Source organism: Columba livia, chromosome 8 (genome assembly GCF_036013475.1).
Source record: "Columba livia isolate bColLiv1 breed racing homer chromosome 8, bColLiv1.pat.W.v2, whole genome shotgun sequence".
Lineage (NCBI taxonomy): Eukaryota > Metazoa > Chordata > Aves > Columbiformes > Columbidae > Columba > Columba livia.
In genome coordinates this window covers 26,574,727-26,598,696 of record NC_088609.1, presented here as the reverse complement: position 1 = coordinate 26,598,696, position 23,970 = coordinate 26,574,727, and the positions used below count along the sequence as shown (strand labels likewise).

Genomic DNA, 23,970 nt, shown 5'->3' with positions numbered 1-23,970 from the left:
TTTGTTTTCAAGATCTGATCATGGAACTCATAAATAAGAGCCTGTAGCCATAACTGTAAGATCTGGTAGTTCAGGTCTTTATAGTGTTACTGTCTTATCATTTAAGCAGTAGAGGTTCACAAATTAATGGTCAATAAAGCAGATTCGGTTCTCAATCTGTACACCATTGGCCAAATTTTTACAAAACTCTGAAAACGTACTGTAAAATTTCACACATGCAAAATGAGTATTTGACAGTGCCTATATTTTTAAAAGCTACCAGCTGATAGGATGTAGATGAAGTTTATTTTACCACCCTTTCCTTAATAATACAGTATTTTGATTGTACTACTGTTGGTAAGTGTTGGAAGAGGCAGAGTTACCATAACACAGATGAATATAAAATGTGAAACAGCAGATGCAATGGGACAGTTTTACCAGTTACCAGGTCATAGACACATGTCACATGTTAATATACAGCAAGAACCCAGCATACCACGAGTTACAAAAGGGACAGATTACCCACAGTCATCATAATCCTGTTCTCAACAGCATGTGACTTCTAACTGATGCTAATAAAACTATCTTAGGAAGCAGAAAAATGAAAGGAAAATGCAACATAGGAAAACAGTTGGAAAAGTCTAAAATTGAAAGTAATATAATAATACTACTGTGCAAGAAGTGTTTTATTACATGTTACCATTTTACATTACTATAAAGCATACAAAGGATGACTATTCATAATTTTTATATAAAACAGAACCTGAACTGTTTTTACAGCTACAATGAACTTGACTAATAAATTATTGGTATAATTTACAAGGTCTGTTCTGTCACATTGACCTCTGGCTGTAACTAATCCCATTTGGAAGAAAACTATATAAAAACATTCCCCAAAATGCGGTCAAAGTATATCCATGAAATCACTATGCATCATACTAACAGGACAGACAATACATCAGAAATACTACAGAACCAGCCAAAGTTTACATTATGAGCATACAATGGCAAGAAATTTAATACATATGCTTCTACTATGAAGTATTTTCTTTAAAATACTATATGCAAAACTAATCTAAAATTCAAACAAATCCTCACTCTATAATCTTCACAATAAAGATTTTGATAATTGAATTTGTTGCATTTCAAATACGCCATAGTTGTTACAAATATGAATAACTATTCAATAAACCTGCTAAGTAGTAGCATTTTGAATTTGAAGTGAACAATCCTTTGTATTATTAACTTTGCTTACACTTTAACATTACCTTCCAAAAATTAGATCATAGTTGGGATCTGTTTTCATTCAGAAGGATCTCTGCCAGTCAGGGTTTTTTTTTCCCCTGAGAATTACTATTGACAGAAATTTTGTCCAAAGAAATAAGTTGCATCTTAGAACACAAGGTGAGGAGTCTGACTTCAGGCACTATGCAATTGCCATGACAAATTTCCTTTGGTATCGGTGCCCTGCCCCAAAGCACCAGATTTGTTAACTCCAAAACACTCTGTTATGAGATGTTGTAATCACAGTGATCATTGTCTCAGGTTATAACAACACACATTCTCTAAGCTTGTGATCCAGCAAAGTACTTCAAGCCAGGTTCCCACGTGACTGCTCTTCTGATTTGGTCCACAGATTAGTAGCCTTCAGTCAAGCAAGTACTTTATAGATCATCAAAAGAATTTGGAATGAACCTTGGGTTTGAGGAAATGACAACATTACAGAAGCATCAGTACTGAATGAAGGTAGTCACCAACATTGTGCAGAGGTGCTTTTGGTGCTCTGTCCTTTATGTGAAACCTCTCTGAATTGATTTATATAAATAGAAGTCCTTACCAGAGCATAGCCTGGCACTGACAGAAGTTGTGCTCTTATTGTAAATTAAAAATAACTTACCACAGCATGGAGAGCACCAACTGTTAAGAATTGAAACAAACTACTACACAGGTATTCAGAAGCCTCAGTGAAACCTGCCACCAAGAATGAGATTATAGCACAAAACACGTTTTGCTGTAACCTCCTCTTCCTTTTCCGCACGGAGCACAAGCCTTCGCTTTCCATCCAGGTTCTCTTTCTTCTGAAATGCTGCAGGTGACTCACCAGCACAACATGCTGCCAACTACTGGACTGCACTGATGGCACAGACCCCTTCTTGCCCACTCAAAGTAGCATTTAATTTGAATTATAAGCAAACACAGGAGGACCCCATCCTGCTAGCTGAACAATTGAGGAACAGATTCTTACTTTAATCTTATATCTTAACAATTTGATAGCAGCTTCAGAAAGAACAGTCTATCAACTTCATGACACTTCTCTGCATGCCTTTCTTTTAGTCAAAAGGAACTCTATTGAAGGCTAGTGCCTTTTTATTTGGCTGCTGTTAGATAACATAGAAACCACCACATAATTAAACAGAACCCTTCCCAACTTTCATGGCATACATTGAGGGCTAAACAATAGCAATCATACTGCTACTGCTGAACAAGCTTGTTCAACATACTAGATGAAAGTCATCTGAACTGCTGAGCACAACTGAGTGCACAACTGGAGAATCCTATTGCAATTACCAGTCTCAGACCACAAGCAAGTTAAAATTGGAAACTCCTGGATAGCTTCAAAGACCTAAAATAATAAGGTTGCAGCAGAAAACAAAACACTTGGCACTGAAGATATACCACAGGAAATATGTAGATGTTGATAATGTATACTTGGCAGATTTGTGTTTATTCTCAGCTGTAGAAATATATGTTAAGTAGAGGACAGCTTTAATTTACCATACTCCAGAAATATCAGACATTAGATGTTGTTGATTTGCATTCAAACCAACACTAAAATCAAAGTTATGAAACTCGCATCATATCTGCACCATGTGCTAACACTAATTTTACAGAACACATTCATGTTCCTGTCATCTTTTAACCCTCAGGTAGCTGATATAAGTAACCCATGACAAGGTGCATCATGTTAAGTGTTCCTCACTTCAGAACATCTTTTAGTTATACCCTGCAAAGAATTGGCAGTATTGCAAAGTACAAACTGGAAACAATAGAAAGTCATCTATGGAAAAAGTAAAACTAACATTTATCAGATGATTAAAGTTACAGAGTGAATTACAGGCTCATTTATGGTAGCAGCAGAAATTGTAACAAGTGTTAGAAACTTTACCTGTCTCCCTTTAGGACCTCTTTTTCCACGGAAGCCTAGGATGCCCTGAGAAAGAAACAATCCATCATAATTAGGTTTTCTTCAATAACTCAAGCTCAAGTAACTAAACCTGCATTTGACTGGAAAAATTGTGAGAAGAAACACCATAAAAAAAAAAAAAAAAAAGAAACAAAATCATAAAGACAATGTCCTATAAAAGGGGGGCAGAAACAAACTTTGCTTGTCTTTACCATGGCCACACCAGAACAACTATGAAGAAAGGCCACATCCTGCTTCCATCAAAGTACCTGACTAGACATCCTTTGTGCTCAAGAGAAGCAAAGAAAAGCTCAAGCACAGAGTGACAGTGATTAAGGTCTCCATGACTGGTTTTATTGCAAACATCATCTGACAACTGACAAATATTAATTATTGACTGAATGAAATTGCTTCAATGAAAAATACTGTTTATGGACCTTGGTGGTAAGAAAAAAATACCAATAATCCTTGCAGCTCTACATTAAATTCAAATAATAATTTACAGCTGCTCCCAGTTTAACTATAGCAGCAGTGCATTTCATCGATTGGACTGATTAGATATGACCCATTTAATTTCATTCACATTAGATTTGCTTTTAGGCAAAGACTCAGATGAATGGCTATACCTTGTACATTTTTTTTCACATTCTAACATATATTGCAATACCACCCAAACATCAATATTTCATTAATGTCTAATTAAACCTACCCTTTCTCCTTCAGGTCCTGGTTGTCCTGCCACACCTGGAGGTCCAATGAAACCCTAAAAACGTAAGAACAATCCTTGATTACAAGGCTGCTTCCCACCAACACTGCTTGTCCCTCAGTATTGGCTGGCTGTGGGTTACAGATCCAGGGATTAAATTTGGGCTCATTTGAAATTACCAGTGAAGCCAGAATAATTGTAAATGTGGATAAGATTTACTCTCCAGAAAAACAGCAAAAATAGTTTCCTATTATAAGGATACAGAATCAATACATAAAGGAATAAGAAAGTGTTCCACTAAGACAAAGTTGCATCAGAGACCTATTTATTAAAAGAGATGAAATAGGACAAAGCTGCTGAATTTAACTTTATTAATGAAATACATCAGAAAATGTGTTCTCAACTTCAATAACACTGTGTGATCACTGCTCTGTGCAGGAGTCCTAGAAAGTTTACCTCGTCATAAGGAGAATGTTTTTCTTAAGGTTCAGTCACAATGCATTTCTCTCCCATGTTCCCCTCAGAAAAAGATGTTCTCATAGAATTAGTTGTACGGACACAGAAACATGCTGCTGAGTCAGCAGAAATGATAGCACAAATTACAAAAATAGTATAGATGGATTCTGCACTACCAGATTCAAATGGAGATTGGAACAAATATATTATTAGTTACTAAAAAAAATAAACCCTTTCTTTCAACACTCTCATCCTCCAATTGTAACAGTTGCGGGGTTTTGGTAGCTTTTTTTTTTTAAATCATGAAAGATAGTTCCCATCTTGACATCCAGCCCTAATGAGAGTAAGGAAAACAAAGGCACTTCTTTTTTTCTACAGTTTCTTAAAACAGTTGAGAAGCAGAGTACTTACAGCTCTAAAGATACTCTGGATCATGTTGCTATACACCTCCATGGCACAGTAGTGTGTCACCACAGGGCTGCATCATCATTTTTATTGGAAGTAGCTTGTAGAATTCATATACAGGACTTAGCCTTAAGACCTGACAGGTGTTTTCCCCTAAAATTACTAATACATTGGCCATTCTTAGCTTTGTGTAAACAGAGAAGTAGTAACTTCTCAGGAAACGTCTGGGATCACTTAGCGTCTTGTTGGTTGAGAGGAGAACGAGACAAAATGCACTGAGAATCTGAGCAAAAATAAACTAAAGAAATGCAAAATATACAGTCCCTCAGGGTACAATATCTGTTGGCACTTGATCCTGACAAACTAACTTTTTCCATCACTGTAATGAAAACTGACATCAAATAAATCCACCCCCCAAAAAACAGGCATGTTTAAGAAGCTACTGCAGGTAAAGGCTTTTAGTAACTACGTTAAAAATCAGCACAAAAGTGAATCTAGCAGCACAATATGATTATTTTAATAGATACTTAAGAACACAGCACACTGTTTAGCAACCTATATGCCATGAGCTGAGAGCCTGAAAACACCCAGCAAACGGGTCCTTCAAATCCGAGGTGCAACCAGCAACATGCAAGTTTCTGGAAACACGTCTACTGCCTGATGGTGAGAGTCTCAGCCTGAAAAAATACTTATACCACTATGTTTAGGCATATACACGCACCTATTAAAAAAAAATCAACCAAACAACAAACAAATCCCAATCTCCCCAGAAAAAAGCCAACCTATTTTACCTCCAAGAAAAATCAAAAGGAAACTCTAAATCAACTGAGCATTGAGAGCCTCCAGTTCCTGGGATACACGTGACTACAACTGAACCATTCTCAAAATCTCAGCATCACTTTTATGGTTTTATGTGACAAGGTGGTTTCCCTTTGTCAACTTTTGTAGCTGTTACAGGTTGAAAATGCCAGATACATCTCCCCTTGACAGCTTCCATTACGGAAATAACGCCTCGGGCAGGAAACATCCGCTCCTCTTCACTCCCAGCTCTCACCCCCACGTTCAGTATCGCTTTCCTTCTCTTGCCTGCCTGCATTCCAAGCGAGAGGAAGTGCAACAACATGACTGCTCTGTGCTGCTCACCACGGGGAAAAAAAGGAGAAATCCTTGCACATGCTTTGAAAGAAACACCATGGATTTTTCTTTTGCAGGTTCTGGGAAGACAGAGTGGTTCAGCAGGCGTACAAGTGGCAGAGCTGAATGAAACTCCTCATCCCCTTTCGTATGTGTGGGTAAAAATAGACACGGTGCCAAAACGCTTACTTACTCTTACACCTTTAGGACCTGGGTTACCTTCTGGTCCAGCTAAGCCCTATTACAAAAAGACAAGAGTTGTACTTCATTTAAACAACCAGACATGCTCTGTTTAAAAGAACAGCAACAGTATTTATTAACTGTAAACTGGCAATACATTCTTAACATGATTAGAACTGAAGAGGGTGTCGAAGCAGTCCTCATGGTCAGAAGGGTCTCCCATTAATTCATGGCTAAAACCATGACAATGACTGAAAACATCCTTTATGTTAAAAATATTTCTTCTGTGAGGAATTTTTTTTTTCCAGGCCTGGTGACCTGGCATTACTGTGACATAATTTCACAGGATTTTTCATAACCTTTTACATTTGGACCCATCTCCAATTATTTTCACGCTAATGTCAGAAAAGCATAGTCCAAACAGACCAAATGCTTTAAACATTTCTTGTGATTCAACACAAACGTGTTATCATCCATTACTCTATAAAATATTGTAATGGAATTTTAAAATATATAGCCTTTACAAACCTAATCCAATAAAATGCTGAAGTATTGGTCAAATTCACCCTTAAGAAGACATAAAACCACAGTCGTTGATTTTGTCTCATATACCTTCATATGGGGAAAATAATGAATATTTCTGCTTTATGTCTTATTTGTATTACTGGTCTGAGGTATCTGTTATCATATATGTATTTAAAAAAAATAAATCAATATTTATAAGTGTTGTTATTTATAGAAATCTGCTTTGTGGCTTTATTGGTTCTCCTTCTTAAACATCTGAATGGTGGAGGGACCAGAATCTTTTAATGTTCTGTTTTCCTAAAGGGCTGAAGAAATAATTTCAGCAGTGAAGTAAATACACTGGTGAAAATCAGGAGGAACTATACTACAACAGGCAATTTCCTACTGCTTCTGGACTTGAAATAAAAGAGGAGAAAACATACAGAACCACAAGTGATGTATTGAAGCAGCATAAAGTGTTTAGACATTCAGTACTTTGGTAATGTCATTCACATATTCCTGAAATGTACAGCATTACTGCACCTTACCCATCCAAGTTTAATAACTAAAAGACTCAACATCAACTAATGGGCACTGAAAGAGGTTTGTTTCAAGGATAAATGATAGGATGTAAACAATTATATTTATAATGTTAGTAAAAATGTTCCAAAAGAGATAGATATAGTACTTTTGAAAAGAACAAACAGGAAAAGTCCCCCAAACTGCAAAGACATTAGTATAGTTACTGCACCTGCCTGCCAGGGTAACCAACTGCCCCAACACTGCCAGCAGCTCCTGGAAGTCCCTAAGTGGAAAAAGAGGTGGGGGAAAAGAAGAAAACAGACAAACAGGTTTAATGTCATATTCTGGTGTGTATTCATTTCGTAATTTCTTTTTTAACACCTAGTCGTATGACACAGCCTAAGCTCATGGAAAAATTGCTTTTTAAGCAAGCGACACGACAACACTCTAAAATTTACTCAGCATATATAAGTAACTCCACCAATTTCAGTTAAGTATCCTTTAAAGTTCATTACAAGAAAAGTTGTCTAAGATTTTGTGAAATACAACTGTGTACCCCTTATTTTCCATAATAAAAACATAAACGCTATTTCTAAAAAGTAATTGAGGAGGACTACAGGAGACAGATTCTTATAATGAGGTAACTGCACTGGTCTTAGCTGTATTTGAACAAATTCATTAAATGTTTCATTAAAGAAGAATTATTGTGTCCTTACAAAGCCAAATTTCTTTGTTTCTTCCAGAATCACGTCAATATAGCACTGGATTAGCTATGAATGTATCAAACTTCTTTCCATCTTCTTCCTCATCAAATCCAAAAGTCATTTTTGTTGTTGTTTTATTACTTAACATCTGCACATCTGACTGTGTATTTTTGGAAAAATGTGCCTTTCTGAAACTGTGCCAAATGGCACGGCCCCATCACCAAGATTTAGGAAACTCCACCTACCTCTGTTCAGTTAATTTTATTTTAAACAAGCTAAATCCACAAACTGGACGCTCTCCCAGCCTGACCCTTCCACCCACTGTCATATGTCAGTGTTACCACAGAAATGGGTCAGGATTCCTCCCTGAGCTGTTCACAGCTGATTTATGGTGAAACAGCAGTCTCAGGAAGCAGAACTCAGAAGTGCAGATGCAAAAAGGGGTTGCAGTATTTTTTGTTTGAGCTGCCATTGAGATGATTTTGTCATCTGCTTTCAACCAATAGTGATTAATCTTCTGACAAATGTTCTGTCATAGAACTAGGATCTATAGCCTCCTATTTGGGCTCAGCTGCTCCTCAAAATATATGTATATGAAAAAACTAAAAAAGCAGTAGAATAATTGCATTTACAACATAACTTTTAAAATGTTTCCTTTGTCACCAGCTATTCTAGGAGTTCCACAATACACAAATTCAGAGGAATGTCTGTTCTCACCGTACAAGCTTCTAAAAACTGTAAACACAGGTGGGTGCTACAGATAACAAGTGGTCTAACTCATCACCTTCACCAGCCAGACCTGAAAATACCAGCAATAACAACTACGTGCAAAATAAAACCCTTTCATCCAAAGTGCTCTCTTAAAAGTTACGGCAGAGTGTTTTCCAAGTGATAATAATGAAGGAAAATATTTACAGCAACCGTATGAGACATCAAACGGTTGCACACCATCAGTTTTCACATTCTTGAACATGAATTGCCTTTGAAGGAACTTAAATACCTGATTGCATGAATAATTAGCAGAACTACTTTTAGATGGAAGCTTCACATTTTCCCCTCAGTGGCAACTTACTGATTACTTTTCACTTGCAACTTCTTCAAAGCTAGAGACACTTTTCTTCTGATGTTAAGAATGACTTCCCCACACACACACCACTAGTTATGTCCTTTACCTCACTGCAAAATCATAGTCATCACAGAAAATTGCCTATTTGCCTATAATAAAAATCACCGCTTATTCAGCTAAGATTTGTGCATAAAAATCATTAAAGTCATGCATGACATTCATGAGTTTATTTCTCCCTTTGGGTGTCTATCATCTGTTATCATCATCATCATTTCCCTTTCACTGTCATCCCAAAGGAGGCTCATGCTTCCATCTACCCTGCCATTAGGAGCCTCATTAACACCAATAAATCACATCAGCAATTGGATGGCTTCAAAATTTACATTCAGATTGCTTCTTGAACTGACATGGAAGTGAGAAAAAGCACTAAATAACCATTTCATTTTCTACATTCTAGGAAAATTTAAAATGCATTAAGCTGGTAGAGGTTTTGAGAGAATACAAACTGTGCCTCTAACAATAAGTTTACACCAACCTCTGCCAAGCCAGTGTGGTAGGTTGAAGAAAAGCAAGCTGGTCTTTTCCGTTTCATTTCGCTATTTTTACCACACTGATATCTAAATAATCGGAATTCTCGGTCAAGAATTATCAAGTATCTCCTTAAGCAGTCAGTTATTTACCTTGATTGCTTATGTTGAACACTTATATTGTATTATGCATTCTTCCATCCTCAATTGTTCATCTGTAGAGTATACTGTACTGTGATTTCATCACTTACCTGCTCACCCCGTGGCCCTCGCAGTCCCGGATAACCCTTGAGACCCTGCAGGTAGAGAAACAAATATGTGATAATTACAGTTAAACACACAAAATAGACCCTTTTTGCTTACTCCAATCTCCCTTTATCAAGAAAAAATTATTCAAACTTGTTTGCTTGCAGCATTAGTGTTTACACTTAGCAGCTCATATGAAAGCCGAGTTAGAGAAAAGAAGTAAGAAATCTTCGTGGCAGTTGAGACAATTTCAAGACATTATCATGCTTACAGACAGTTCCAGAATTGTACTCTTTTAAAGAAATGAGTACAGGGGACACTGTCCCCAGTTGCTGAAACTGCAGATCTGGATTGGTACAGTGCATTTCCCTATTCCAAATCCTTGTCACTATGCCCTTTCTGAACAAGGCAGTTCAGAGGAAGGGTATAAGTAGAGAGTAATCCCATGCTATTCTAGGACACTCACAAGAAAGAAAGATGTCCAGGAGACATGATATCTCATTTTAAAATTAACATAATACAACTTCCAGCCCTTGTATTATGGAATTTATATTAACAGGGAGAATAGCCTATTCCTCATTCCAGAAATCTTCCCTGTGGTGCTGGAATCACAAAGCTGTCCAACTTTATGCCCTGCACACCGACCATTTCAAGCATATTTTAGCTTTTAAAGAAAACAAACAAACAAACAATTAAAAATAGAGCTGGAACCTTCAGTCTGCATCAGTACACTTGAACGGGGAACCTCCTTCTTAGATATCTTTACAGTGTACTAAACATACCCAAACAAGCTGGCCTAAAAGAGAGGCTGTAACATTTGTGTGATTGATGCAGAAGCCAAGTGTCTGGTCTCCACATCCCTTGCAAGAAGTACTGGGAATACACAAGTTCCAAAAGCTGCAGCTTGAAAGAGAAAGACCAAAGCAATCTTTATTCTGGATAGAAATCTATCATAAAATTAGCCTCAAAGACATTGACTGAGTAGTGGGAGTGCCTTGGCTGATGTCAAACATCTGGCTGCCTTGGAGCACGATGATACTTATTAGTCAGTAGGGATCTGAAACCCACTGTAAGAAAGAAAGAATTCCGCAACTGATTTCAGCAGCTCAGGTATGCCGAAGTTTTGGATAAGCATCTATGTGACCACAAGAGTCTTACTGCATTAATTTTATTATCATACACAAAATTAAAAGATGGAATTATTCTGCTTGGTGATAATTTTAGATAAAAGAGAATGACATGTCTCAGGCTTCAAAATTTGAAATTTTGGTCTTATGCATTTACTTGAGGAATCTTGATCCAAGAGAGATTTACTCATTCAGAAACCTAACGGCTTCATTTTCTCAAAACCCAACACAGCAGGTGTGTCCTTTCATTTTGCTAATCACACATAGGTCATTGCCAGTTTGCAAAATTATAATGTATTCTGGCTTCAAACCTCTCCTGTAGCTTAAATCTAAATAATTTACATGTGTTGTCTTGTATGTAAGGAAGCAGGTCTGCATCGCTGTTGAGGGAAAAGACAAAAAAAAAGTCTGTAACACAGACAGCAAAGAGCTCATCTTGGATTAACCAGTTAATACGAAACATCCCAATTTACTATATGAATGCATGCCTAAAATCAGATATTTTATTGAATGCTGCTCTATACAAAAACACTCAAAGAGAAGTTTAACACAGTTTATTTTCAAAGTTGGTCAGTTTAGCTGATTAAGATCTGCACAGACAGTTTTAAAAGAAGGCATACAAGGAACTATGAGATGAAGAATGAGGACTACTGACTGGTGTGCGTGTTTCTACACAACAGCATCTTACTTCTGCCAAAGGAAAACTGCTCTGAACTCATATTTTAGTGTAGTATGCCCATATTCTTATCCAGAGTTAACATGGCCTTAACTCATTCAAACTCTGTGCTGGTTGGGAATGAAACTAAACTATGCTAAAATAAATATCATTCTATAGACAGAGTTTTCTCACAGGGGTTTTCCTTTCCTGTGACTTAGCCAATCCTCTTAAAATTCTTTGCTTTTTTATTACTTTGGGTTTGTATTCTTGAGCATACCCATGTAACACCCAGTTTGCTCTGATATAAGACTAAACAGGAAGAATACAAGTTTGCATGCACTGGTTTGTAAAATGAAATACCTCCCAACTTCTAATGAAGATTAATTCTCTGATTTAAAAGCTCAATGTGGAACAGAAAAATTTTGAAGCTTTCAATTACAGCAATACAGACTATCAAGCACATTACAAGAACACAGCAAGTTGCAAGTATACTTTGGTTTGCGTGACAGAAAAGTCTTCACCGCTAACTAATACAACTTAGAAAAGACTTCATAGCAAGTTTAAGTCTCTGACTTTCACCATATGCCCCAGCACAGTGGGACCCAGACTGAGTGAAGTCTTTATATAGCAAAATGTAGATGTTAAATCAAAACAGCAATGACTGTTGAAGCTGAGTCTTCCCATCTTACTGGTGCCCATTGTGCTTTATGAGAATTTCTATGCATTTACTATTAAAATACATCTGGCACAACACCAGCAACTTTGCTAAAGAGCCAAGAAGTTTCTGTAACCTCTAAAAATCAGTAGGTGAAGTGTCATAGCTAATGCTACAGCCATCAGCTACAGAGAGATATTAGCGTTTCAGAAGTGATGGAAAAAAGAGTTTTCTGGGCATGAGGTAAGTCTAGCATATAAACAGATTTCCATGCACTGTCACATGAGCCTTTGCAGTGCTTACTTATCAGCTCCATGTTGTCACCACATGGTATCCAGTTTCAAAAAACTTCTTTATCAGCGATTGATTTGGGTTTTTTACTTTCATAGCTCTGTTCTATCTTGTTTGCTGACGTTTATTAACACAACTAAGATTTAACCTAGCATCTCTTAGCCTGAATATCCTAAGGAATGGAAATATCACTTTAAAAAGAATAAATAAAAAGGTACATATAGAAGATGGACCTTTTCTCCATCTAATTCAGTAGAGGAATTTCTCTCAGAGTTTAAGTTTCCTCCTGCTCAAGGAAAATGGCACTCTCTAGAAGAAGCAGTGGGAAATGCTTGGTAATATAACATTGACATCACAGGTACTGCTTTGAAATTTATCATCAGCCTTATCCTTTACAGGATACAAAAGTAAAGACAAAGGAAATACAGAGCCCTTCTCAAGCTGCAACCAGTTTTTTTTTTTCCCTTGAACATGTCTTACTACATTATACTTTAGTATGTGAATTTTATCAGGAATTTATAGATCCGGATGGCCATGATTTATTGTTATACACATATTAAACAGAATAAAGCTAGCCCCAAAATTGTAGCCAATCTTTTTGAAAGTCATTGTAAAGTACCTACAACCACACAGGCACTACAGTGATTCTAACGCACTGGTTTGATCCCAGGCATGATAATGCCCAGGAGTCCTGTCCCTTGGCTGACAACCCACCCCAGTACTCAGCCAGCAGAGGCCAGTAGTGCAGTGGGCCCTTTTTGGGGAGAGGGCAAAGGAGGGGGCTTCTGCTCTGTGAGGTCTCTGGACTGATATAAGGAAAGATCTGAGTGCTGATTTAAAGCTAGCCCTGTCAAGACAGCTCCAGATAAGAGATTGGTAACTGCTCTGGAGACAGCACTCAAACTAACCCTCGTCTCCTGCCGTTGCTCCTCAGCTTTGAAAGATGCCTGAAAGAAACCGGCCTCTAAACACTTCATAAACATGCAATTTTCTGTTCTTGCACTAAAATGAATTTGGAGCCCTTCCCTGGCTTTTTACAGAGTGTGTTACAGGCACGAGAAATATGTCACATTTTATATGCAACCACATGGATGCATACTCCGACATATGGTATGTAATGAAAAATAGTCAATCACAATAATCTGTTCCCAGAGTCCTGATTATTAGCATACGTTTGTTTTACTGTCTCACTAAAAAACCTGAGATTCTCAGATTTATAAAAGGAAATACATCATTCTATAGTTCCAATCCAAAACAGTAGTTTACTAGTGCTGCTCTGTTGCATTAAGAGCTTCAAAATCTTTTTTTTTGGGGGGTAAATTATTTTTTCCAATAAACTCTCCTAACATAATTTCAGATATTCAGAAAATCAGAACCAAAAATACATAGAATATGGCTTCTCAAAGTCACTCTTCTCAAAAAAAAGTGGAAATCGTATGCACACTTGCCTCAAACTTCCACAACACATGTTTTTGTGTGAGCATCAGATAATATTGCACCAAGAAGTTCAGAAGCAGACAAATTCTGACTGGGAATACTTGTTAAATGCAGTTTCCTCCACAACCACAGTGACCCTGGAGTGGGGTAATCACAACCCACGGAGGGCAGCAGGCACTGCAGTGCACCCTCCCCTTCAGCTCTCCAAAGCCATCACTCCACTCCATAGGAAATGGATTATGAATTTCACCAAGAAAAACTCTCAAATTTCTAGGTCTTTCAGGAAAACACAGACAAAAGTCAATATCACAAAAAGTAACTCCCATGAAATGAACATAGATTTGTACTACACTATTAAAAATTTGGAAGCACATTACAGTTTCTATTTGCTATCAAATATCCCACTGTTTAGAAACTACTTAGTTAACACAAGCCAACTGTCAAAATCAAATAGAATTTGGGACACCATTGACTCTTATGTTGGATTTTATCTTCCTTTTTACCTGGATAAGAAAGAATATTGGAAATATATTATTTATTAAACATTATAGCAATTGCCCAGTAGTACTGGGGTACAAAACAAAAATGGAAGTACTTGATTTTTTCTGCAGTATTTTCCTGTAGCTGGTTTATTTCACAGCTACTTTTGCTCATGTTCCTTTGAAAATAATTTCTGAGATCACAATGAGATAACTTATTTATGTATATTGAAAAGCAGTAACTAAAGATCAGTTATTTAAAACAACAAATTGTGGGCTTGTCATTAAAAAAAATGAAGCTTAAAATACTTCTAACTGTTTGTAGGTACAGTGCTGTTCAAAAGCTGGTATTCTTTCAATCTGGGTCAAGCAAAAGTCATCTTAAACATGGTTCTAGTTAGTGTCTGATGTGTACAACATGGAAACAGAGAGTAAAATTTCAAGTGATCAACTGAGCATGATTCTCCACAGAGTGTCTAACCCTCAGATAAGGAATGAATTCTTGTGGCAGGAAGAGAGCATAACAGCCATAAGATTTTAATTTCCTTGCCCCCAAATGTCAGCCTCATAATCCAGAATAAGTGACAGCTGCTTCCCATCTAAAAACTTTTAAAACAAAAACGAATTTGTTTTCAGAACGAAACTATAAACCCAATGAAATAAGAAAGAACAATACTTGGGGTATCTCAAGGTAGCCCGAGATCAGTGGTGACAAAACCTATCAGTGTCCAGGCTTGTAGGTTAACTCTCAGCAGAGAAGATGCAAATTCTTGTTTCAGCTTTGCATGTTCTCAGTCCACTGAACCGTGGTCCATATAATTTGGCAAAAGAAATTCCCATATTCCTCCTGGTGCTAATTCAGTGATAGCTGCCTTTTCTGGTCACATTTTCACAATGTTTTAATAAATTCTAGAAATGAATGACTACATTTAAAAAAAAAAAAAAAAAAAAAAAAAAACAAAGTAATGCACTTTAAGCTCAAAACAATGTTGAATGAAGCCATCTGAAAACATAAAACTGAATATAAATTTTTGTTGCAATTATATTTTTCTTTAATTTCAATAGCAGGCAAGCAGTTAATTCCTTTAATTAATTCCTTCTCCAGATGTCAAAACTTAAGGCAAAAAATACCAGGACCTACCTTTGTAGCATTCCATCCTTTCTGATTGGCACTTTACTGCTGCCTTTAGTGTTACATACTACTTAAAAATTCTGCTGTGGTATCTGTTCTCCATGTTTTTCTGTTACACTTACAACACCAAACCACCTTCTGCAAAGAAAGCATTTAATAGTTGTTTCCCCCCAGCTTTCTTGCTGATTTTTGCCACTTGGCCAGTTTGTCACCATCTTGACTAGTCAGAGCAGCCTACTGGACTTACATCAGGCAACCTCTCCTTCCACATAAACTATATTCACTCCCTCGCTGTTCTGTGCTCCGTTTCTTAAGGTTGCCTCATTTCCTCTATTGACATCCTTCAGGTTCCCTTTCCAAAACCACCCATCTGCCTTATGCTTTCCTGTATACATAGGAATGTCATAATTTGGAAATAGTTCCTAAATGCAGTGTGTGGCATCTGACATTTCTCATATTAAGAAAAAACAAAACAATACTATGTAGAATCCAAAATTGGAACTTATTCCACCTGAGTTCTAGTTTAGGAATTCTGGCACACATTTGGAAAAAAGCAAATAATTCAATGCAGAAACACAGAGCACGTGATCCCATGGAGCTCTTGCCATACTACAAAATAAACAATGTAGAAAAAGAAATGAAAAAGATATTACTGAAAATTGAATACAATTGATTTTAAAATGACTGTATCTTGCAGGCAAGCCTATCTTCCCTAGTACCTATTCTATTCGAGCAGGATCATGCCATGCCTTTTGAAGGATACCAACCTAAGCAGCTGTGATTTACATTCTGTTGCCATGATGTCACTTAGTTTAGTTACAAGGGCACGTTTTGCACTGTTGCTCCTGGTGCCTGACACAGTAGATAGCCACAGTGCCAACAACAAGCCTAGAGCCCTTCCATTGCCTCTTGACCACCAGACATCCACCTGATGGCCATGGATTTTAGACAGGGAGGGTTACCTGAAAATGGAAACAGAATCTTACCTTCTGGCCTTTGATCCCAGGTGGGCCTGGAAATCCTATGGGACCTGGATCACCCTGTACAACAAAAACATCCAGAAACATGTCTTAGGGACATGGTTGAGTGCCAGAGTTAGGTTATGGTTGGGCTTGATGACATTCAGGTTCTTTTCCAACCAAAATGATTCTATGAAATGCTCTTAATAAAACTTCGCATAAGATATTCTCAAAGATATAGTGTAAGCTAGCACATTAGAATGCAAACATGCAATTACATTTTTTGCATTATCACATTGATTTAAAGTTTCATACTTAATCAGTAGGTTTACAATACAAAAATTAAATAATCACAAGCTTTCAAGCCCACAGCTTCTATGAAGAACCATTTCAAATATTTTTACTTAAATATTTTGGGCAGAGAGTGCAATTGCTAGTTTGGCTAAAGCAACTTAAGGAGGAACTAGCAGGAAAAGACTCTGAAGTGAAATGACAAATCTTAGCATCAAGACTCTTAAAAGAAGTGGTTAAATACAAAACAACATACATACAATGATGTGTGCACTTGTCATCGCTAAATTCTGTCTTACACATCTTTCTGTACTAATGCAAGGTACTAAAGAAAACTGGAATCTGTGCTTCGTTATACCAGTGTGAACAGAAGTCAGTTTTATTGTTCTCAGAGTATTTTTTTTTTAATATGTTAAATCAAATATGTAATTTAAGTTTCAGCTTTTAATATAATTTCTAATTTTTCTTTGGTTCATTACTTCACCTGTGTCTGCACTGGCCAGTTGCACACAATTAAGTGTCAAAATACACCAGTAGCACAGTAAATACAAAGCATTGTACTGTTTTTTCTTATCTAAATATTAAACATGACTTCAACAAAAGCGTAGGACAGGTAAAACATTTTTCTATAATTAAGAAAATATTACCTTTTCTCCACGATTTGCCCGTCCTGGAGAGACTCCTGGGTCTCCTTTAGGGCCCTGTGGCAGAGAAATTAACCTCATTAATATCACCAGGGAAGAGACATTTTAATAATAGACCTGGAACCAGGCGCTCTAACATTTCATTGACCTGTTAATATAAATGGCACAGGCTACAACAGTGTTCTGGATTGCAAAGCTGTAGAGAAACACCCAGTGTTACTCAAAAGCATCAAGATCAACTCTTCCTACTCAAAAAATGTATTTTATGTAGCCAAGAGAATAAATGCTACAATTAAAGTTGTACCACAGCAGCGCTAGCTTAAAGATGATACATGCCCTTCATTGAAAGAGAGCTAAATTTCTGAAAAACAGCTGTTTAGACATTTGCAACACAACCTGCGATGCCAAATGCTCAGAAGGATGTATAAGATAGACAGTGTGAGGCTTCCCGGCCATCAGCCATTGCACACTCAAAATAGTTGTGGTTCTTGCTGGAAACACTACGGGGCCTGATCCTCCTGCCGGGTACAGCACTGCAGATCAGGGGTTACCCTTCCCTCTGCAGTTCAGATTCATATGTGTGAGCCCACATGAGAAACTAAGTCTATTGAATACTAGACAGAGCCAGGAAATATGGCAAAATGAATCTGTTGTGTTAAACTGATTTGTCAGGTCATAGACATCACCATTCTTCAGCATGGCAGGAGTTATCCAAGTATTTTCCAGCTGGAAGGTACATAGTTATATTCCTTGAAGAACTCCAGTCTATCAACTGCTCCCATTTGCCAACACAAGCATATTAAACTAAGAGTTGTAATAAAACCCTGATCAGCTCTTGGTTAGTTAAAAAACAGGCCTTCCAATTAACTTACCCATCACCTTTTCTTTCCCTTATAAGCATATTAATTCCTCATTATTTTTAATCTAAAAACCAAACAGCCATGGTTATGTGTGGCCTTCAGTTGTTGATTAACATGTCACAGAGGTCAAGATGCAGATAAAATAGAGAACTTCATTATTTAATCTGTGTAACATCACTACAGTGTAGTTAGAAGAGTGGTAGAATCCACAAGCTAGATTTTTTTTTTAACTAGTCAGTTTTTCAGAGCTCCAGGAATACAGCCAAAGCTCATGGATACTTTTAAATAACTTTAAAAACACCCATCAGCCAGCGTAGGGGAAAGGGACCTGAGGGTCCTGGTGGACAGCAGGATGACCATGAGCCAGCACTGTGCCCTTGTGGCCAGGAAGGCCAATGGTACCTGGGGTGTATTAGAAGAGGGGTGGTTAGTAGGTCAGAGAGGTTCTCCTTCCTCTCTGCTCTGCCCTGGTGAGACCACATTCCTGCTGGAATATTGTGTCCAGTTCTGGGCCCCTCAGTTCAAGGACAGGGAACTGCTGGAGAGAGTCCAGCATAGAGCAACAAAGATGATTAAGGGAGTGGAGCACCTCCCTTATGAGGAAAGGCTGAGGGAGCTGGGGCTCTTTAGCTTGGAGAAGAGGAGACTGAGGGCTGACCTCAATAATGTTTATAAATATATAAAGGGTAAGTGTCACAAGGATGGAGCCAGGCTCTTCTTGGTGACAGTAGGACAAGGGGTAACAGGTTCAAACTGGAACACAAGAGGTTCCACTTAAATTTGAGAAGAAACTTCTTTTCAGGGAAGGTGACAGAACACCGGACCAGGCAGCCCAGGGAGGTTGTGGAGTCTCCTTCTCTACAGACATTCAAGCCCACCTGGACATCTTTCTGTGTAACCTCATCTGGGTGTTCCTGTTCCGGCAGGGGGATTGGACTGGATGAGCTTTTGAGGTCCCTTCCAATCCCTAATGTTCTGTGATTCTGTGATCAACAGTTTATCAGGAATTAAATGCTGAAGATATCAGCTATCAGTTGGAAGTGCTGACATGTGCTCAAGGCTGCACTATTCTATACTGTAAGGATATGAGCTAATGTTGTTCCATAAGGAATGCTTCAGCACAGGAGGATAAAACATAAGCGTCTCAAAGGCAGAATATAATTCCGCATTAATTTACAGCCAGAAAATTGTTGTAACTTGTCTGCAATGTTTTCACATCAAACAAAAGTGTGTTTCATTTCAGCTAATATAATCAGTGTGGGTCAGCTGGATGTTCATGACCAAAATTTGGTGAGCACCTAGCTAATTTTTAAATAAAAGAAAAGTGTTTCAGAAGATACTTGTATTGAAAGGATAATTTATAGTGTAACAGAAATTAAACAGATCTCTAAGTACCTAGTAATGCATACATATATATTTTATGTATATATAAAATGTATATAGGTAATATACACATACATGCAATTCGTTCTGTTCTTAAAATCGTGGGGAGAGCTACAGAATGGATCATAATTATGATCCAGTGGAGGGCAAAAATACATTCTAAAATAAATCCTGGGAGTAACTGGTTACAATTATTTTTCTCTAGCAATGTATTCTATTATACGGCCAGCATAAGTGTGGCAAAAATTAATTATGAATCTCTAAGTTTATCTGTTCCTATATAAGTAGATAATAACAAAAGCACACACAGCAAATAGAGTCACTCAGCTTTACAGTGTTTGACACTGAAAGCTTTATGATATTTATTTTTATGTCCTCAAGCAGTTTTTAACACCTGTCATGACAGGTCAGATTCCTGTCATTAGGAATCGTATGAAACCAAATCGTTGCTTGCTGCTGTTTTTTTCCTAACATATCCATCAAATTGTTCAAACTAAATATGAGCTGAAGGCATTCTGCGACTGCACGATTTGTCAAATCTATTTAAGGAGGCTGTGCTACCCAAGTTTGAAGGACCTATGATGATGATTTTATTTGGGCTTCACTGTAGTATTTTTGCTTTGGTTTCAAATATCACATCCATAAATCTTCTAGAAAATTATTCTAGCATATTAATCAAGTGATCACGTCTGAAATACTAGAATATTTAAATATCAAAGGTTTGGCACTGACAAAAAAAGAAAGGAATTTCTAGAGAATGACACTATCTTTTTTTCTTAAAAAAAATAGCAAGGCAAAAGGTTAAAGCAATTAAATATTTATTCTCACTTAAATTCCAGTTTATCAAAGAGGCCAAGCCGATTTACCGGAGCTCTTTTGGGAAGTACAGACTACTTGCACAGATAAGAGTTTCCAGATCATCATTCTGCACACACACATTTTTTTGGTTTGTTTGTCTTGGTTTTGTTTTTTTCCCCTGAATAAACTTCTATTTTGATTTGATTTGAAGTTCAATTTAATTGATTAAATTTAATTAAAATATGTTTACAGTAACAGTCTCCATCTGTAAACCGAAGGAGGACAATTGCTTCTTTTATAGGAAACATCTTGGGGCTTCCAAAAAGTCAGTAAGAAATTCATGTCTTTACATGGCAACATGGATAAATTAACTCACCTTTGGACCTGGCAATCCTGGCAAACCTGGATTACCATGTGGTCCTGGAATACCCTATAAAAACAAACAAATAAAAAGAGTGAGATTATCCAGTACTCCACTGAACAAGTGTGAACAGCTTGCAGAGAATCATTTTATTGCATCACTGTTGCTTTTAGAAGCACTGGTTGGGATTTTCAAAGGATTCTCAAGAAATAGAATACTCACAGCTTCCTAAAAAATAAAGAGTGAAGTTGAGTACTTCCCTTTCTTTTAAAAATCTGTTGTCTTCCCGAGTAACTCTTAACAGGTATTTGGCACACAGTCACTGCAATGTTGCTCTCCAGCTACAAAACTTGGAGATGTTGTATAAAAATCAGAAAAATAGAAAGGAAAAAACAAACAAACAAACACCCCATTCTGAGGTACCCACCTCTACAGTGCAAAGAGAAGGAAGTGGATCAGTTCTCACTGACTTAAAAGATGACTCAAAGCAACAAATTCCATCTTCTCTAAACAAATCACAGATAAAAACCCCTCACCAAGCCAATTCTCCCACAGCCAGTGTAGAAAATGGGCTTGGTACTAAGAGTCAAACTTAACCATTCCAGGAACAGAACAGGCTGTTGGGACTATCTACTCCTTCCTGGGTAAGTTTCTGTTCCTGCAATACACTCAGCAATCTTCACTCCTTGACAAACTGTACATTAGGGAAAATACTTGTTCCAGCGGCTGTCAGCAGTTATTCATCTTCCAAACACTGAAGGAGCAAATTGGGGAAAACCTCCCCCTGGTAAGTCACCAACAGAGATTTTGTTGAATTCACTAAGGCCAAAATTCCACCCAAACTATTAATCCAAATACCAAAAATAATAAGAATCCTTTTCAGCTTTTTCACGTATTCAGTGATCTTACAGCAAATAAACTCAGTGTTTTTTCTTCTGAATTTACTGGTTATACCTTGCAGTACCACTGAAGGCTGTATCTGTTAAGAGCTCATTATCACCAAAGACAATGTTGACATAACTCCACAGAAATGCTCATGCCATGTGCTGTTTGAGAGATTAATTTGCACACTGGCAACCTTGGAGATGCTCTCAGGGATTTTAGGAGAAAGTAAATGAATACTAGGTGCCAATGCAGCTGCAGTGCTGAACTGGCTCCCAGCTTTTGCTGCTTGCAATATTATCATTTTGGGGCATGGTGCTGCAACACAGGGGTGCAAAAGTATCCTTGTGAAAAGAGAGGCATTGGGGGAATTTCATCACTGACAATTCTGAAATTGCTGAAATTCCATTATGAAAAACTCAGATCAACCCAAGGAACTTAAAAAAGCTTAACTGTCAGATGTGGACTTCTCTGACATGAAACTACATCAAAACTAGTTTTTAATGGAAATCTCTAACCATTAATCAGGCATTGATACCACGTCCAAAGTGTCCAACACCTGTGAAACTCTGTCAGGATCGGGTTTGGACACACACCCAAGAGACCCTGAAGAAGGCTGAGGCAACACGGCTCTGCACTCTGCTGCATCCCTTCAACACCGCAAATCAAGTTTCAGAATCACAGATGGCACCTCATGTGAAGGAAGACAAAAGTCACAGGGCAGATTGATAGATATGGAGATGAACTCCACATCAACAGGACTTTGTGTGGTTTTTGGCTTAAAAAACCCCCTCTATCATACCATGTAACTTCACTAGCTGTATTTGCTTGAATTTATCAGGATTCTGCAAACTAAAGAGCATTGGAATTTGAAAAATATTTCTTTGATCAAATAGTTTTATAGGTTTTCTTGACCCATATAAATATGTATTTTAAGCTCAGAATTACTGGTAAATATTCACCTTGGACATTCCCATGCTTTTTCAGGCACCCTATTGCAAGCTGTCCATTTACATCAGTAAGCATGTCCCACTCAGTAATCTAGAAAACTCACACAGGAGAGAACTGTTCTCTTAGGAACTCTACACTTGAAAAAACAAAACAGAACAACCTGAGAAAGGTAAGAGATCTCAGCAACAGGCATGGCTTTAGACACATGGGCAGCCTCCTCTAAACCAAAGACAACTTTGCACTTTTAAGGATCTACCTGGGTATGTGAATCCTGCCTGCAATACGTGTCCTCAACAGAGGCACTTTGCAACATAAAAAGCAAAATTGTAGAATCTGTCAGCTCTTATGCAAAAAGAGAGTTTGAAAAAAGGACCCAAGAAGTCAGGAAGATACGGATTCAAAGGAATGCTTTTTTATACTTTTCAATGTGTCTTGTCTACCCCCTTATCTCCAAGTGCTCTAAAGCACCTGTTTGGTTTTCAGCCCCTTTGACCAGTGCACTTTCCTACCCAGGCAGTTCAAATGTCCCCCAAAGATTGAGTGAAAACTCCGCCCACACTTCTACTGATCCTTCATACAAACCTCTCCCCTATCTGCCTCTTGCAAGTTGCCCAGCCAAGTGCACTCCAGCCATCACCACTTACATCCCCAAATACCACGGCCCAAAAACCTTCTATACAATTAATGCTAACCTGTTCCCTCCAGCCACCCTTCCCCTAAAACTCTACAAATCAAACCACAACCTCGGGGACTACCTGGTCACATGTGTATGTATATATTTATTTATTTATAGTGCATGATTTTGCAAACACAGATTCACCAGAGAGGATTTACCTCTTTTGGGCTGTCAGCTAGCCCTTGCAGTGGTGCAGGCTTCTGCCAGGCTCTTGGCAGCTGGGCACAGATTTCTGCTCAGTGCTGCCCATCCCGCGCTGTGTCCCCTGGCACAGGGCAAGGCTCTGTCCCTGCTCATGCTGGGGTGTGCCCAGCCACACAGCGTAAATCAACGTTTGCTACTCTAGCTCATTTCTTTGGCAAATTACCCACATAACTATCACCTCTTTTATTAAGCTGCTGTAACACAAGAGACTAAAACAGATTTTGGGGATTGGTATTTCCCCCCCCCCTCCCCGTGTCTTGCAGCAGTTAATTTTGTATCCACCGCCTGCTCCTCTGTGGTGGTGGCATGCATTGCTCACTCCCCCTCATTCCAAAAACAAATGCATGTGACCTTAGATTGAAGCAAATGGGAGCAGAATGGAAAAACTAACAGTTAATATTGCAAGCAGCAAAAGCTAGGTACAAATGTAACAATGCTCTATGTGCACACTCATACATGGAATTAACTATGCTGCAGAAACAAAACTTCGCTTTGCCTTACTTTAACCTATCTGTTAAGTATTAAGAATCATACACTTTCGTAATCGCCAAACATACCAATAAAGTTGA

General features: G+C 37.9%; 1 protein-coding gene across 2 annotated transcripts in view; it reads right to left on the bottom strand.

The window, feature by feature from the left end:
- The window catches only part of COL24A1 (collagen type XXIV alpha 1 chain), a 136,408-nt gene that overhangs the window by 93,317 nt on the left and 19,121 nt on the right, over positions 1-23,970 (bottom strand). For both annotated transcript variants that reach the window (XM_065072646.1, XM_065072647.1), the window contains exons 5-12: positions 20,704-20,757; positions 17,290-17,343; positions 16,379-16,432; positions 9,619-9,663; positions 7,300-7,353; positions 6,058-6,102; positions 3,873-3,926; positions 3,146-3,190 (exon numbers count right to left, since the gene is read on the bottom strand). In XM_065072646.1, coding sequence (XP_064928718.1) covers positions 3,146-3,190; positions 3,873-3,926; positions 6,058-6,102; positions 7,300-7,353; positions 9,619-9,663; positions 16,379-16,432; positions 17,290-17,343; positions 20,704-20,757 — 405 coding nt within the window. The remainder of the gene's footprint in view (positions 1-3,145; positions 3,191-3,872; positions 3,927-6,057; positions 6,103-7,299; positions 7,354-9,618; positions 9,664-16,378; positions 16,433-17,289; positions 17,344-20,703; positions 20,758-23,970) is intronic.